The 14,732-nt window shown below is 39.2% G+C and overlaps 1 protein-coding gene across 1 annotated transcript in view; it reads right to left on the bottom strand.

Moving 5' to 3' along the window:
* Positions 1-14,732, bottom strand: part of SEL1L3 (SEL1L family member 3) — a 327,791-nt gene that overhangs the window by 281,065 nt on the left and 31,994 nt on the right. The window contains exons 7-8 of the mRNA XM_053704078.1: positions 14,468-14,612; positions 6,371-6,497 (exon numbers count right to left, since the gene is read on the bottom strand). Coding sequence (XP_053560053.1) covers positions 6,371-6,497; positions 14,468-14,612 — 272 coding nt within the window. The remainder of the gene's footprint in view (positions 1-6,370; positions 6,498-14,467; positions 14,613-14,732) is intronic.

Below are 14,732 nucleotides of genomic sequence, written 5' to 3'. Positions count from 1 at the left end.
ATTGAGAAACCGAAGAAGTGCACAAGACTTTAACTGGTTTTCGAAGACAAGTGGAATTACATTGTGGGGACCACGACAAAATTTCGGACCTGTGCCAGTCGAGACTGGGATTGTGCTTTTGGAGCCAGGGATAACCCAGAACAACCGGAAAATGCGGAGAGTTTATCACCTGGAACTGGAGGGTTTCAAAATGGAGAGCCCCAACAGCCATGGACAACGGAGCAGTTTTGTGAGTAACGAGTGCGGGCTGAAGGGGCCTGCCATCAATGGCCTCAATAGCAAGCGGAATGGACCGAGGCAAAACAGGAATGGAGTGCTTTGATACAAAAGCACTGTCAATGAAATAGCCCGCAGCACCGGAGTCAACAAGAGCCTGGGTGACTATGGAGGCGTCCACCCAGGAAAGGACAACCGTGACCATAGGTTTCTCCTTAAGCGGTTCCGGAGACAAGGATAAACCACCCAAGGTCTGCCCCCGACAGGACCTTAGGTGTAAGCGTTTCCTGGCCGTGTAGGACAAGACTTCAAAAGGTGACCCTGTAACCCACAATAGAAGCAGAGCCCCTCCCTCCTCCTAAAGGCCCTCTACACCATGGAGAGACGCGTGAATCCCAGCTGCATCGGCTCAGCAGTACCTGGTGACTCGGGACCAGGAGGCATGGGAGGAGAGGGAGGCATGGGTGGGAACGAACACGTAGGAGACAACGGAACAGGAGGCTTCCGCAAGCGCTCCTTGAAAGAGGGCCTCTCTCTGAGTCTGATGTCAATTAGGATAAAAAAAGACACCAATGCCTCGAGATCCTCTGGTAAATCTCTGGCAGCAACTTCGTCTTTAATCGCATCAGAGAGCCCATGAAAGAAGGCGGCAACAAGGGCTTCTTTGTTCCAACCTACCTCTGCGGCAAGCGTACGGAACTCAATAGCATACTGAGCAACAGATCTTGTACCTTTCTGAATGGACATGAGTTGTTTAGCAGCAGAGGAGGAGCGACCCGGAACATCAAATACCCTTCGAAAGGAGGCCACAAATTCAGGGTTATTAGAAATCACAGGTTTATTAGTCTCCCACAAGGCATTAGCCCAGGCAAGAGCTGTGTCAGAGAGTAACGAGATGATAAATCCCACCTTAGATCTGTCAGAGGGAAACGATTGAGGTAACATCTCAAAGTAAATGCCCACCTGGTTCAAAAACCCTCTGCACTGAATAGGATTGCCTCCATATCGCTGAGGTAGAGGTACAGAACCGGACATGCTCCTGGTAGGCATAGGTGCAGCAGTGGAAACAGGAGCAGCCATAACTTGCGGGACATTTTGGTCCAAATGTGCAGTGCGATCCAGCAGGGTTTGCAGGGCTAGTGCAAATTGATCCAATCAGTGATCCTGTACATCCATCCTGGAAATGATGGCAGGTAAAGGTGGATTATTAGCACCATCAGGATTCATGGCCTTTACGTAATGTCAGGGTGCCAGGAATCAGACTAAGACAAGAAGTGCAAAAATAATCACACCTTTATTAATAGCAAAAAATTATAAAAAGTCCACAAGTCAAATAACAAGCCAGGAATCAAAACCAGAGCTGGTAGTCAGACGAGCCGAGTCAGGAGCCAAAGCGAATAGTCAGACGAGTCGGAATCAGGAACAAGGAAAACAGCAGAGTCAGGAACAAGCCAGGGATCAGGAACCAGGAAGGACGTTAGGCAGCCAGGTAATACACAGGAACTCTCACAAACAGGTCTGAGACAACGCAAAGGCAAAGCATACTGAACAGAGGTCCTTTAAATAATAAGTGATGACATCACAATTCTGAGACTGCATCCTGTCTCACATGGATGATGCACACCAGTCTGGCCATAAAAGGAAGTGCAGGAATTGAGCAGCATCCCCCACAATGCACCATAGTCGGGGAGAGAGGTGAGTAAAATGGCTGCCAGCAGCACATGGCAAACACAACAGGGAAAAACCCTGACAGGTGTTAGGTGTAAACATTACCATAGGAATCAATGGGATATCGGGCAGCAGCGAACATGAGCTTTCGCTGCTTTCAGACTCCCATTGATTCCTATGGTATCCGCCGCCTCCAGGGCAGCGGATTGAAAACCAGGTACGCTGGGCCGGAATAGTGGCGAGCGTACTTGGTAGACATATGTTAACTAGCAAAAGTAGTCAGATAGTGCCGAATTTGCATTCGGAACATCTGTAATGACATAAGCATTGATCTGTGTCGGACTTTGCCCAGCGGATCGTATGTTACGTCACAAAATTCTACTTTTGCTAGTCTGTGGGGTTTGATAAATAAGGGAATCAGGCTCGCCACAATTACGCTGCGGAATTCCAGCGTATTTGCGGTTGACGGCTTGATAAGTAGATGCCATAATCTCAGCTAACTTACAACAGATACACTAAGCTTTGGTAGAACTGTGATCAAGCAGCAGGGTTCCAACAGTTGCTTCTGAGACAGGATCAGGTTGAGACATCTTGCAAAATGAAAAAGAAAAAACAACATTAAAGGGACAGTCAACACCGGACACAACTTAATCCCATACCTTAGACCCAAAAAAGAAGATGCGTCTGCACCGCATCCCTTGTTCAATACCTCTAACGTTATATGTGTAATCATCCAATGCACATACGATTTTCTCCAGCGGATATGCCTGCCAAACTTCTCCCACCGTTACGTAGTAACTTTCATTTTAAACGCATCCGCCAATCAGAATCCAATCCTCGGTTGGATTCTTTACACGCATTCACAGTGATTTGCAGCTGCACTTTCTATTTCTGCTGGCGAGCGGACATAAATTGTAATGCGAATGCACATTAGCAAAGAAAAAGCTTCACCGTGAACGAGCATGGAATTTAATACAGAAGAAGACGGAGGAGGAGGGGGAGGAGTTTGTCAGCCATATCTACAAGATAAAACTGTATGTGCATTGGATGATTACAAATATAACGTTAGAGGTATTGAACATGGGATGCGGTGCAGACGCATCTTCTTTTTTGGATCTAAGGTATGGGATTAAGTTGTGTCCGGTGTTGACTGTACCTTTAAAGCAAAATTTACAATTTCCTTATATGGCAGTTTCAGGAATGGGAAAAAATGCAAACAGCATAGCACTCTGAGCATATAGAAGGCAAGAGGCATATAGGAAGTGGGGTGAAAAATAAACTAATTTTTTTGGCGCACAACGCAAGAGAAAGTTGAACCTCATGCAAGGAAACCTGGCGTCAACTAAGACGCCGGAAATGACGAACTTGTGTCATCAAAGACATGCCTTTTCGCCAAAAAAATTCTTGCGCCAAGAATGACGCAATAAATAACAGCATTTTGCGCCCTCGCTAGCCTAATTTTGCCCGTGAAATTAAAAGAAAAAACTATTTGAAAAAAGGACTATACCCCAGGTAAGACAAATAACTTCCTAAGCATTCTTCCCAAACTGAAACTGACAGTCTGCAAAAGGAAATATACATAGACCTGACTCATGGGAAATATAAGTAAAATACATATATTTGAAACTTAGTCGGCTAGATTACGAGTTTTGCCTTATGAGCAGTGCGGTGCTAACTAGCAGTTTATTCTCACCGCTCACTTACCTACAGCGCTGGTATTACGGGTTTTTACAAACCCGACGTTAAAAGGCAAGAAGTGAGCGTAGAGCAAAATTTTGCTCCATACCGCATTCCAATACCAGCGCTGCTTAAGTCAGCGGTGAGCGGGTTATACGTGCTCATGCACGATTTCCCCATAGACATCAATGGGGAGAGCCGGCTGAGAAAAAGTCTAACACCTGCAAAAAAGCAGCGTAAAACTCAGTAACGCAGCCCCATTGAGCCTATGGGGAAACACATTTTATGTTTACACCTAACACCCTAACATGAACCCCAAGTCTAAACACCCCTAATCTTACATTTATTAACCCCAGATTAGGATCTGTCACCCCCAACATCGCCGCCACCTACATTATTCTTATTAACCCCCTAATCTGCCGCTCCAGACACCGCCGCCACCTACATTATACTTATTAACCCCTAATCGGCTGCCCCAATGTTGCCGCAACCTACCTACACTTATTAACCCCTAATCTGCCGCCCCAAACGTCGCCGCCAGGCCCGCCACTATATTAAATGTATTAACCCCTAAACCTAAGTCTAACCCTAACCCTAACACCCCCTAATTGAAATATAATTAAAATAAATCTAAATAAAATTACTATAATTAACTACATTTGTCCTATTTAAAACTAAATACTTACCTATAAAATAAACCCTTAGCTAGCTACAAGATAACTAATAGTTACATTGTATCTGTTTTAAGGTTTATTTTTATTTTGCAGGCAAGTTTGTATTTATTTTAACTAGGTAGAATAGTTACTAAATAGTTAAAGGGACATTAAACACTAAATACATGCTAGATAGAATGATACAGTCAAAGAAAAGATTAGTCCATGACTAACATGTAGATGTATTTTTTAAAGTTTCATTAGTTGTTTAAAAAGTGACAAAATAAGTGTAAAGTTTTAGTGTCTATAAAACACTGGGAGCTGCCATGTTGTAACTTGTGTTACCTTCTCTGCTGTGGCCAATTAGAAACAGTTATAAATAGGTCACTAGAGTGTGCAGCCAATGGTTGTGCTGGATTTAACAGTGTTCTGCACTTCCATTTCTAACAGGAACTGAAAAGCTCACAATTTCAGAATGGAATTGCAGGCAAAGAGGACAAAATAAATAATGAAAGTATATTGCAGAGTTGTTTTATATATACAATTTATCATTTTATATTACCATCTCAAAGTGTTTAATGTCCCTTTAATAACTATTTAAATAACTTCCTAGCTAAAATAAATACAAATTGACCTGTAAAATAAAACCTAACCTAAGTTACAATAACACCAAACACTACACTACAATTAAATAAATTAACTAAATTAAATACAATTAAATTAGCTTAATCACAAAAAAAACACTAAATTACAGAAAATAAAAAACAAATTACAGATCTTTAAACTAATTACACCTAATCTAATAGCCCTATCAAAATAAAAAAAGCCCCCCCAAAATAAAAAAAAACCCCTAGCCTAAACTAAACTATCAATAGCCCTTAAAAGGGCCTTTTGCGGGGCATTGCTCAAAGTAATCAGCTCTTTTACCTGTAAAAAAAAAAATACAAACAACCCCCCCCAACAGTAAAACCCACCACCCACACAACCAACCCCCCAAATAAAATACTAGCTCACTTTTTGGCCTCCCAGGACAGACTCGTAATACCGGCGCTATGGAAGTCCCATAGAAAAAAGGGTTTACGCAGTTTACGTAAGTCGTTTTGCGGTAAGGCCAAAAAAGTGGGCGGTGTCCCTAAACCTGCAAGACTCGTAATAGCAGCGGTAGTGAAAAAGTAGTGTTAGGACCTGTTAACGCTGCTTTTTCATCTTAACGCAAAACTCGTAATCTAGCCGTATATTAATACATAAAGCGCCAAACCATAGCTGAGAGTGACTTAAATAAGAAAAACATACTTACCGAAAGACCTCCATCCACATATAGCAGATAGCCAAACCAGTACTGAAAAAGTATCAGCAGAGGTAATGGTATATAAGAGTATATCATCGATCTGAAAAGGGAGGTAGGAGATGAATCCCTACGACCGATAATAGAGAACCTTTGAAAAGATTTCCTGCGAGGAAAACCATAAAATCAATAGACAAACACTGTACTCTTAGAGGAATTGGGCTTCAAAATGCTTAGAAGCGCTTATCATAGAAGAAATCATAGAAATCAAGCACAAACTTACTTCACCACCTCCATAGGAGGCAAAGTTTGTAAAACTGAATTGTGGGTGTGGTGAGGGCTGTATTTATAGGCATTTTGAGGTTTGGGAAACTTTGCCCCTCCTGGTAGGATTGTATATCCCATACGTCACTAGCTCATGGACTCTTGCCAATTACATGAAAGAAATCATTATTCACATATGTAAATATATATATATATATATATATACATACATACATACATACATATACCGTACATACATACATATTTAGACATGTGTATGTATGTATCGCTATGTTAAAGCCCTTTGCAGATCTTTTTTCTCTAACTGTACTGGTAAATGTAGTTTTGATGTGTTATGTGTAACAATTAACCAGAGCTCTGAAGTCGCAATAACCCAACGTACGTTACATTTGATTGCAATCAAACAAAACAAATACCCTATATTGCTTGTGAGGTACAGATAGAACAACACTCATAATCTATCCCTTAATGTGCTGATTCTGCTTGCTCCAGTATATTGATTGACAAAATATACCCAATAAGAAACTGTTATCTTAACATTATAGGGTAGTAATAAACACATAACAATTGTTTTTAGTACACTTACTTGGAGTGTGCAATATGTCCCCTAAAATAGTTGCATGCTGCTGCACAATATCTTGAACTGCGGAATACCTCTGGTAATAAAGATCAAGCTGTTTATAAATCTGATTTCCCACAAGAGAGCTTGAGATCTAAATGAATGACAAAAAAACATGATCCGAAAACATTTAAATAAATGTTGGCATAATGCCAAAATTAGTATTGCTAAAAAAACAACAACTTATTGCTAAAAAATACAGTAGGCTGAAATGTTTGGTGATCAGTTATCAAATTTGGTAAACTATGATGTACTGCAAGTATAACAGTTACATTTTGCTTTCTCATAATTAAAAAACATAATACAAACGTGGCCTAGCAATGGTAAGACAATTAATATGAGTGTACTATCCAATTTTGATGCATTTCAAATTACATTAGGAGCATTTAGCAATATACCTGCTTTTAGAAAAACAATGCTTCTTTTAAAGGTAATCACTGAAACAGAACTAAGTTTTATTGTGCAGGAGAAACATCAGCAATGTGTCAGAATTTCAACATTTATGAGCATTTTAGAGGACCACTGGAACAATGGCAACCACGTCTCCCTATATATTTACATCTAAGGTGAGATATCCCATATGCTTCTTTAGTCTTGCTTAAGTCTGACACTAATGGGACCTTTCGTGAGGGTTAAACACACAGCTAGGAACATGTAAAAATAACGTTGTATGTGATGTCAGGAACTAGTTTAAGGAGCATAAATTTCAGTATGTGACTCAGGTAGCTGCCCTAAGGCATTCATAAAGTTATAAAAAGAGAGTGTTGGTGAAAAAAATAAATGTGGAGAGACTGGCTGAGGCTGCAGAGATTAATGAGGAGGCAAACATATCCTGAATACTGTAATCTGCAAGGCTAAAGGTCCAGAGGTTAGAGTAATAAGGGCTGCTCTCCTGATGACATGAAAGTTAGCTCTGTGATAAAGAGAACAGCTCCTGCTATTTACATATGAAACCCTTGATACCACAAAGGACTAGATATCTGCTTGTTATATCTAACATGTTGTATGTTATACTCTTTATACATTAAGGGCTAGATTACAAGTGGCGTGCTATTTAGTGCTTTCACTTGAGTGTAAACTTTGCTAGAAGTAAGCTTTTTGAGCGTGTTGGGTAGGGGGTGTATTACAAGTTGAAAATAAAAAGTTTGCGCACGAGTAAAACCAGACGCACAACAACCAAAGGACTTAAAATATTGCAACAGCATTAACTTATTCTCCCCCTTAGACTTCAATGAAGAGCGCAGAAGAAAAATCATAACACATCGCTTGCACGATAACCTGACAGGAGTTATGAATATTTTACATTCCAGTGTTCTTCACATACAGAAATGTTATTTTTATTGTTAATATATATTTCTACATATAGCTGTATATATATATATATATATATATATATATATACATACATATATATATATACATACATTCATTTAGATATATAGGTATAGATATCTATTTTACATTATCACAATTATATAGAAATATATATTTAATTTTCTCTATGTGAAGACTTAGGTCTAAAGCAGTGTCACGTTAACGCACATCTTAAATATTAAAAAAACTATTAATAATAATTATTAAAAAATATTATACATTCTGTAAAAAAATATATATATTCTATGGATTATTTAGATTTTTTTACAGTATGTATAATAATTTTTAATAATTATTAGTATTTTTTAATATTTGATATGTAATATTTCAAGAACGCACTTTAAAATGACTAATTCTTCATGCGTGCTAACCCGACTCCATGTTAGACCTAAAGCAATAAACACGAATCGCGTTAGGCATATTTTACATACCAATGTTATTCAAATATGGCTAGATTTAGAGTTTTGTCGGTAAAGACCCGCGTAGCTAACGCCGCTTTTGTTCCCAACGCACCCTTAAGACAACGCTGGTATTTAGAGTTGTCTGAGGGGCTGCGTTAGGCTCCAAAAAGGGTGCGTTGAGCCTAATGTACCGCCACTTCAACCCTCAATACCAGCGTTGCTTACGGTAGCGGTAAGCAGCTAAAACGTGCTCGTGCACGATATCCCCATAGGAAACAATGGGGCAGTTTGGGCTGAAAAAAACCTGCAAAAAAGCAGTGTTCAGCTCCTAACGCAGCCCCATTGTTTCCCATGGGGAAACACTTTCTAAGTCTGCACCTAACACCCTAACATGAACCCCGAGTCTAAACACCCCTAACCTTACACTTATTAACCCATAATCTGCTGCCCCCGCTATCGCTGACACCTGCATTATACTATTAACCCCTAATCTGCCGCTCCGTACACCGCCGCAACCTACATTATACCTATGTACCCCTAATCTGCTGCCCCTAACATCGCCGACCCCTATATTATATTTATTAACCCCTAATCTGCCCCCCCAATGTCGCCGCTACCTTACCTACACTTATTAACCCTAATCTGTTGACAGGAAGCCGCTACTCTAATAAAGTTATTAACCCCTAAACCGCCGCACTCCCGCCTCGCAAACCCTATAATAAATAGTATTAACCCCTAATCTGCCCTCCCTAACATTGCCGCCACCTAACTTCAAGTATTAACCCCTAATCTGCCGACCGGACCTCGCCGCTACTATAATAAATGTATTAACCCCTAAAGCTAAGTCTAACCCCAACACCCCCCTAAATTAAATATAATTTTAATCTAACGAATTAAGGTAGGGAAAATCTGATTGGCTGATTGAATCAGCCAATCAGATTCAAGTTCAATCGGATTGGCTGATCCAATCAGCCAATCAGATTGAGCTCGCATTCTATTGGCTGATCGGAACAGCCAATAGAATGCAAGCTCAATCTGATTGGCTGATTGGATCAGCCAATCCGATTGAACTTGAATCTGATTGGCTGATTCAATCAGCCAATCAGATTTTTCTTACCTTAAATCCGATTGGCTGATAGAATCCTATTAGCCAATCGGAATTCGAGGGACGCCATCTTGGATGACATCACTTAAAGGAACCTTCATTCGTCGGTAGTCGTCGGAAGGAAGAGGATGTTCCGTGCCGGAGGTCTTGAAGATGGAGCCGCTCCTCGTCGGATGGATGAAGATAGAAGATGCCGCTTGGATGAAGATGTCTGCTGGTCCGGATGTCCTCTTCTGCCCGGATAGGATGAAGACTTCTGCCGCTCCGGATGTCCTCTTTTGGTCCATCGGTGCCCGGCTGGGTGAACACGACTCAAGGTAGGGAGATCTTCAGGGGGGTAGTGTTAGATTTATTTAAGGGGGGTTTGGGTTAGAGTAGGGGTATGTGGGTGGTGGGTTGTAATGTTGGGGGGTGGTATTGTGTATTTTTTTACAGGCAAAAGAGCTGTTTACTTTGGGGCATGCCCCGCAAAAAGCCCTTTTAAGGGCTGGTAAAAGAGCTGGCTACTTTTTAATTTAGAATAGGGTAGGGACCTTTATTATTTTGGGGGGCTTTGTTATTTTATTAGGGGGCTTTGAGTAGGTGTAATTAGCTTAAAATTCTTGTAATCTTTTTTTATTTTTTGTAATTTAGTGGGGTTTTTTTGTAATTTAGTTTAGTTTATTTAATTGTAGGTAATTGTAGGTACTTGTAGTTAATTGATTTAATTTATTTATTGATAGTGTAGTGTTAGGTTTAATTGTAACTTAGGTTAGGATTTATTTTACAGGTAATTTTGTAATTATTTTAACTAGGTAGCTATTAAATAGTAAATAACTATTTAATAGCTATTGTACCTAGTTAAAATAAATACAAAGTTGCCTGTAAAATAAATATAAATCCTAAAATAGCTACAATATAATTATATATTGTAGCTATATTAGGGTTTATTTTACAGGTAAGTATTTAGATTTAAATAGGAATACTTTAGTTAATAATATTTAATTTATTTTGTTAGATTAAAATTATATTTAATTTAGGGGGGTGTTAGGGTTAGGGTTAGACTTAGCTTTAGGGGTTAATACATTTATTATAGTAGTGGCGAGGTCCGGTCGGCAGATTAGGGGTTAATAAGTGTAGGTAAGGTAGCGGCGACATTGGGGGGGGCAGATTAGGGGTTAATAAATATAATATAGGGGTCGGCGATGTTAGGGGCAGCAGATTAGGGGTTCATAGGGATAATGTAGGTGGCGGCGGTGTGCGGTCGGCAGATTAGGGGTTAAAAATATTTACTATAGTGGCGGCGATGTGGGGGGACCTCGGTTTAGGGGTACATAGGTAGTTTATGGGTGTTAGTGTACTTTAGAGCACAGTAGTTAAGAGCTTTATAAACCGGCGTTAGCCCAGAAAGCTCTTAACTACTGACTTTTTTCTGCGGCTGGAGTCTTGTCGGTAGAGGGTCTACCGCTCACTTCAGCCAAAACTCTAAATACCAGCGTTAGGAAGATCCCATTGAAAAGATAGGATATGCAATTGACGTAAGGGGATCTGCGGTATGGAAAAGTCGCGGCTGGAAAGTGAGCGTTAGCCCCTTACCTACACAACTCTAAATACCAGCGGCCGGCCAAAACCAGTGTTAGGACCCCTTAACGCTGCTTTTGACGGCTAACGCAGAACTCTAAATCTAGCCGATAGAATTTATTTTATTTTTATTATAAAATATATATATATATGATAATGTTAATGTTATATATATATATATATATACACACACCTATATATCTATAGGAAAATATATATAGGTAAAGGTATACATTGATATATATAGAAAAATATATTTACAATAAAAATAAAATTTTCCTGTTTGTGAAGAACATTGGAATGTAAAATAAATATACAGTAAAACACATAAATACATATGTATACACACACACATATATACAGTGGCTATTGAAAAGAATTACACCCCTTTGCAGCCTGAAATAAAGATAGACACATTTTTTGTTTATCCGGTTGTAATTACTCAGTGCAACTTATAACATCCAAGTGAAAGATATAACACCAACATGTCAGGCAAAAATAAAGACAATTCAAAAACAGAATCACCGAGTTGGAAAAAGGATCACTCCCTTGTGTCAGTATTTTGTTGAACCACCTTTTGCTTTAATTACAGCCTTTAGTCTGTTGGGATATGTCTCTACTAACTTTGCACATATAGACTGTGCAATATTTGCCCACTCTTCTTTGCAGAACTGCTCCAGATCCGTTACATTTGATTGTGACCGTTTGTGGACTGCAGTCTTCAAGTCATGCCACAGATATTCAATGAGTCTGGGCTCTGACTAGGCCATGCAAGGACATTCCCCTTTTTCTCCTTCAACCACTGTGTGTTTTGGGTCATTGTCACGTTGGAGGGTAAACTTTCTTCCCATTAACAACTTCCTGGCAGAGGGCAGCAGATTTTCCTCAAGAATTTGACAGTATTTTGCCCCATCCATTATTCCTTCTATCCTGACAAGTGCTCCAGTGCCTGCTGCAGAGAAACACCCCCATAACAGGATATTACCACCTCCATGCTTTACTGTAGGTATGGTGTTATTTGGATGGTGCTGTATTGGATTTCCTCCAGACATATCGTTTGTTGTTGAGGCCAAATAATTAAATTTTTGTCTTATTTAACCATAACACCTTTTTTCCATGTGGCCTCAGAATCTCCTAGGTGTGTTATGGCAAAGCTCAGTCATGACTGCATGTGGCCTTTCTTGAGGAGTGGCTTTTTTCTTTCAACCCTCCCATACAAGCCACATTTGTGGAGAATGTGTGATATTGTTGTCACATGCACACAATGACCACTCTTTGTCATAAATTCCTGCAACTGCTTCAGAGTTGCTGTGGGCCTCTTGGTAGCCTCTCTGATCAGTTTCCTCCTGGCTCTTTCATCCAGTTTGGAGAGAGGTTCTGATCCAGAGAGGGTCTGTGTTGTACCAAATACCTTCCACTTCTTAATAATAGACTTCACTGTGCTTCTAGGCATTGATAAAGCCTTTGATATTTTCTTGTATCCATCTTCTGACTTGTGCCTGTCCACAACATTATCCCAGAGATCTTTTGACAGTGCCTTGCCACCCATAGTTGATTGTTTGCTTCAGGAAAGCTCTTTTCATGCTGAGCTAATCAATATGCCCACAAAAAGTAAGGAATCTTAAATTCCTATAGGAGGCGCAATAGCAAGTAACCAAAGTCAAAATGGATAGATGTCATACAATGAATCTGAAATAAGTACAAATATATATATATATACTCACTATGGATATCAATACAATGGCTGGAAACTCTTATTGAGCGGACAACCACACAGTGATTTATATAGCACACATATACATTCAAGAAAAAAAAATGCAAATGCGAGGTTGGGTCAGTACAACTAAAGACCCATCAATTATAAAATAAAGTGATCATACAAAACCAGTCCATTGGTATATCAGTATATTAGGCAAGTCCCAAAAAAAGATCCTTATGCGATGGTGTTGATCTTTAATATAAGGACTTGTATGACGTCCACTTAAAACAGGCAGCACTCTGACTTCACCAAAGGTGATTAGATGATTCTATAAAAAACACAGGAAAGGAAAGAGGCGCCATATGTGTGAATCGGTATAACCAGCTTGATATATACACACAGGAGACACAGGGTACTCACATTGTATGAAGGCACTCACTTGTGCCGGTAGGAGCAGGCTGTTTTTTTGCAACAGATCAGCTAGCTGAACACAGGCAATGACCAGGATACTTTGGTGCAGTCACCCACAGGTGGATAACAGGACTCAGGTGATTTCAACTCTCAAGTTAGAGAGAAAGCTGCAAAGATGACACTAGAAAGGCAGTACCAAACCTTCCCTAGGTGGCGTAGTATATAATGCACATAGTAATGAAAGTTAAAAGCTATCAAAATTGTTTAATAAATAAATATATATAAAACAAAGTTAAAATCAACTCATGTTTAACTTGTGCATAACTAAAATAAATGCAACGCGTTTCATGGAGCAAACCGTTTCCTGTTATCTACCAGTGGGTGACTGCACCAAAGTATCCTGGCCATTGCCTGTGTTCAGCTAGCTGGTCTGCTGCCAAAAACCAGCCTGCTCCTACCGGCACAAGAGAGGGCCCCCATACAATGTAAGTACCCTGTGTCTCCTGTGTGTATATATCAAGCTGGCTATACCGATTCACACATATGGCGCCTCTTTCCTTTCCTGTGTTTTTTTATAGAATCAATATGCCCACAGCTGATCACAGCTGAAGGTCAAATGGCTTTGTGTGAGCTGTTGAGAAGGTGATTAGCTATACCTGATTGAGTTTACAAGTAATTTTTGGAGGGGGTGATCCTTTTTCCAACTCAGTGATTCTGTTTTTTGCTTGTCTTTAGTTTTGTCTGACATGTTGGTGTTATAGCTTTTACTTGGATGTTATAAGTTGCACTAAGTAATTACAACTGGATAAACAAAAACGGTGTCTGTCTTTATGTCAGGCTGCAAAGCAAAAAAAAATTGATTATTTTCAATGGGGGGGGTGATTCTTTTCAATACCAACTGTACGTATGTGTATATATACATATATAAATATATACATGTATATGTATGTATATATACAATATAGCCTTTATATCTTTTTTATTAACATTTATGTGACTATTTTTTATCAGATAGTGTTTATACAAGTGTCACTGTAATATTAAATTGGTTCAACTTTTTTTTAACTCCGTGCCTTACATGCAACATTTTCAGTTGCACTAACCCATCGAGTGTTAAAAGAGACTGTGCTTTCGCTATCTCGTTTACTTTCAACTAGTTATATTGGCAAAATCTGCCACTTGTAATCTAGCCCTTATTTGTCTATTTAAAAAAGGATTTGAAATACTATCTGACTAGTAATAAAACATACCACATGGTCATTTTTTTTACATTATAATTATTTCCATTTAATGCAGTAGTATAGCCTGTAGGGGCTCTCATATAGGAGCATTTTAAACTTTTGTAACACAAATTAGTAAGTATTTTCCGTTTACATTTCTTTAGCTAATGAATAGCAGGATTCCTAAATAAACTACAATTGCTAAAGAATTTTATGGTGCTATATAAATAAATAATAATAATAATAATAATAAATTATGAATAGAAAATTAGTTGTTTGGTTATTTCAGCTTACAAATGAATTTATCTCATCAGTTTCCAGAAAGCTGAGGCGATAATATATCACAGGTCCAAAGAATCCATCAATACCATGTACATATTTGCTACCTCCAAGCGTCATGTAGCCCACAATGTCATCATAATGGATATCTTCATTGACACTAGGAAAAACAGGGTTTAATAAAGAGGTTAGCAATACCATCAGACATTTAAATGAAACTATGGGGCATATTCATCAATCTCCATAACTTGTCCGCCTGTTCTGAGGCGGCAGACAGAAA

The sequence above is a fragment of the Bombina bombina genome, chromosome 2 (genome assembly GCF_027579735.1).
Source record: "Bombina bombina isolate aBomBom1 chromosome 2, aBomBom1.pri, whole genome shotgun sequence".
Classification (NCBI taxonomy): Eukaryota; Metazoa; Chordata; class Amphibia; order Anura; family Bombinatoridae; genus Bombina; species Bombina bombina.
Note: the sequence above shows the minus strand (reverse complement) of the source record. Positions and strands in the feature narration are given on the sequence as shown.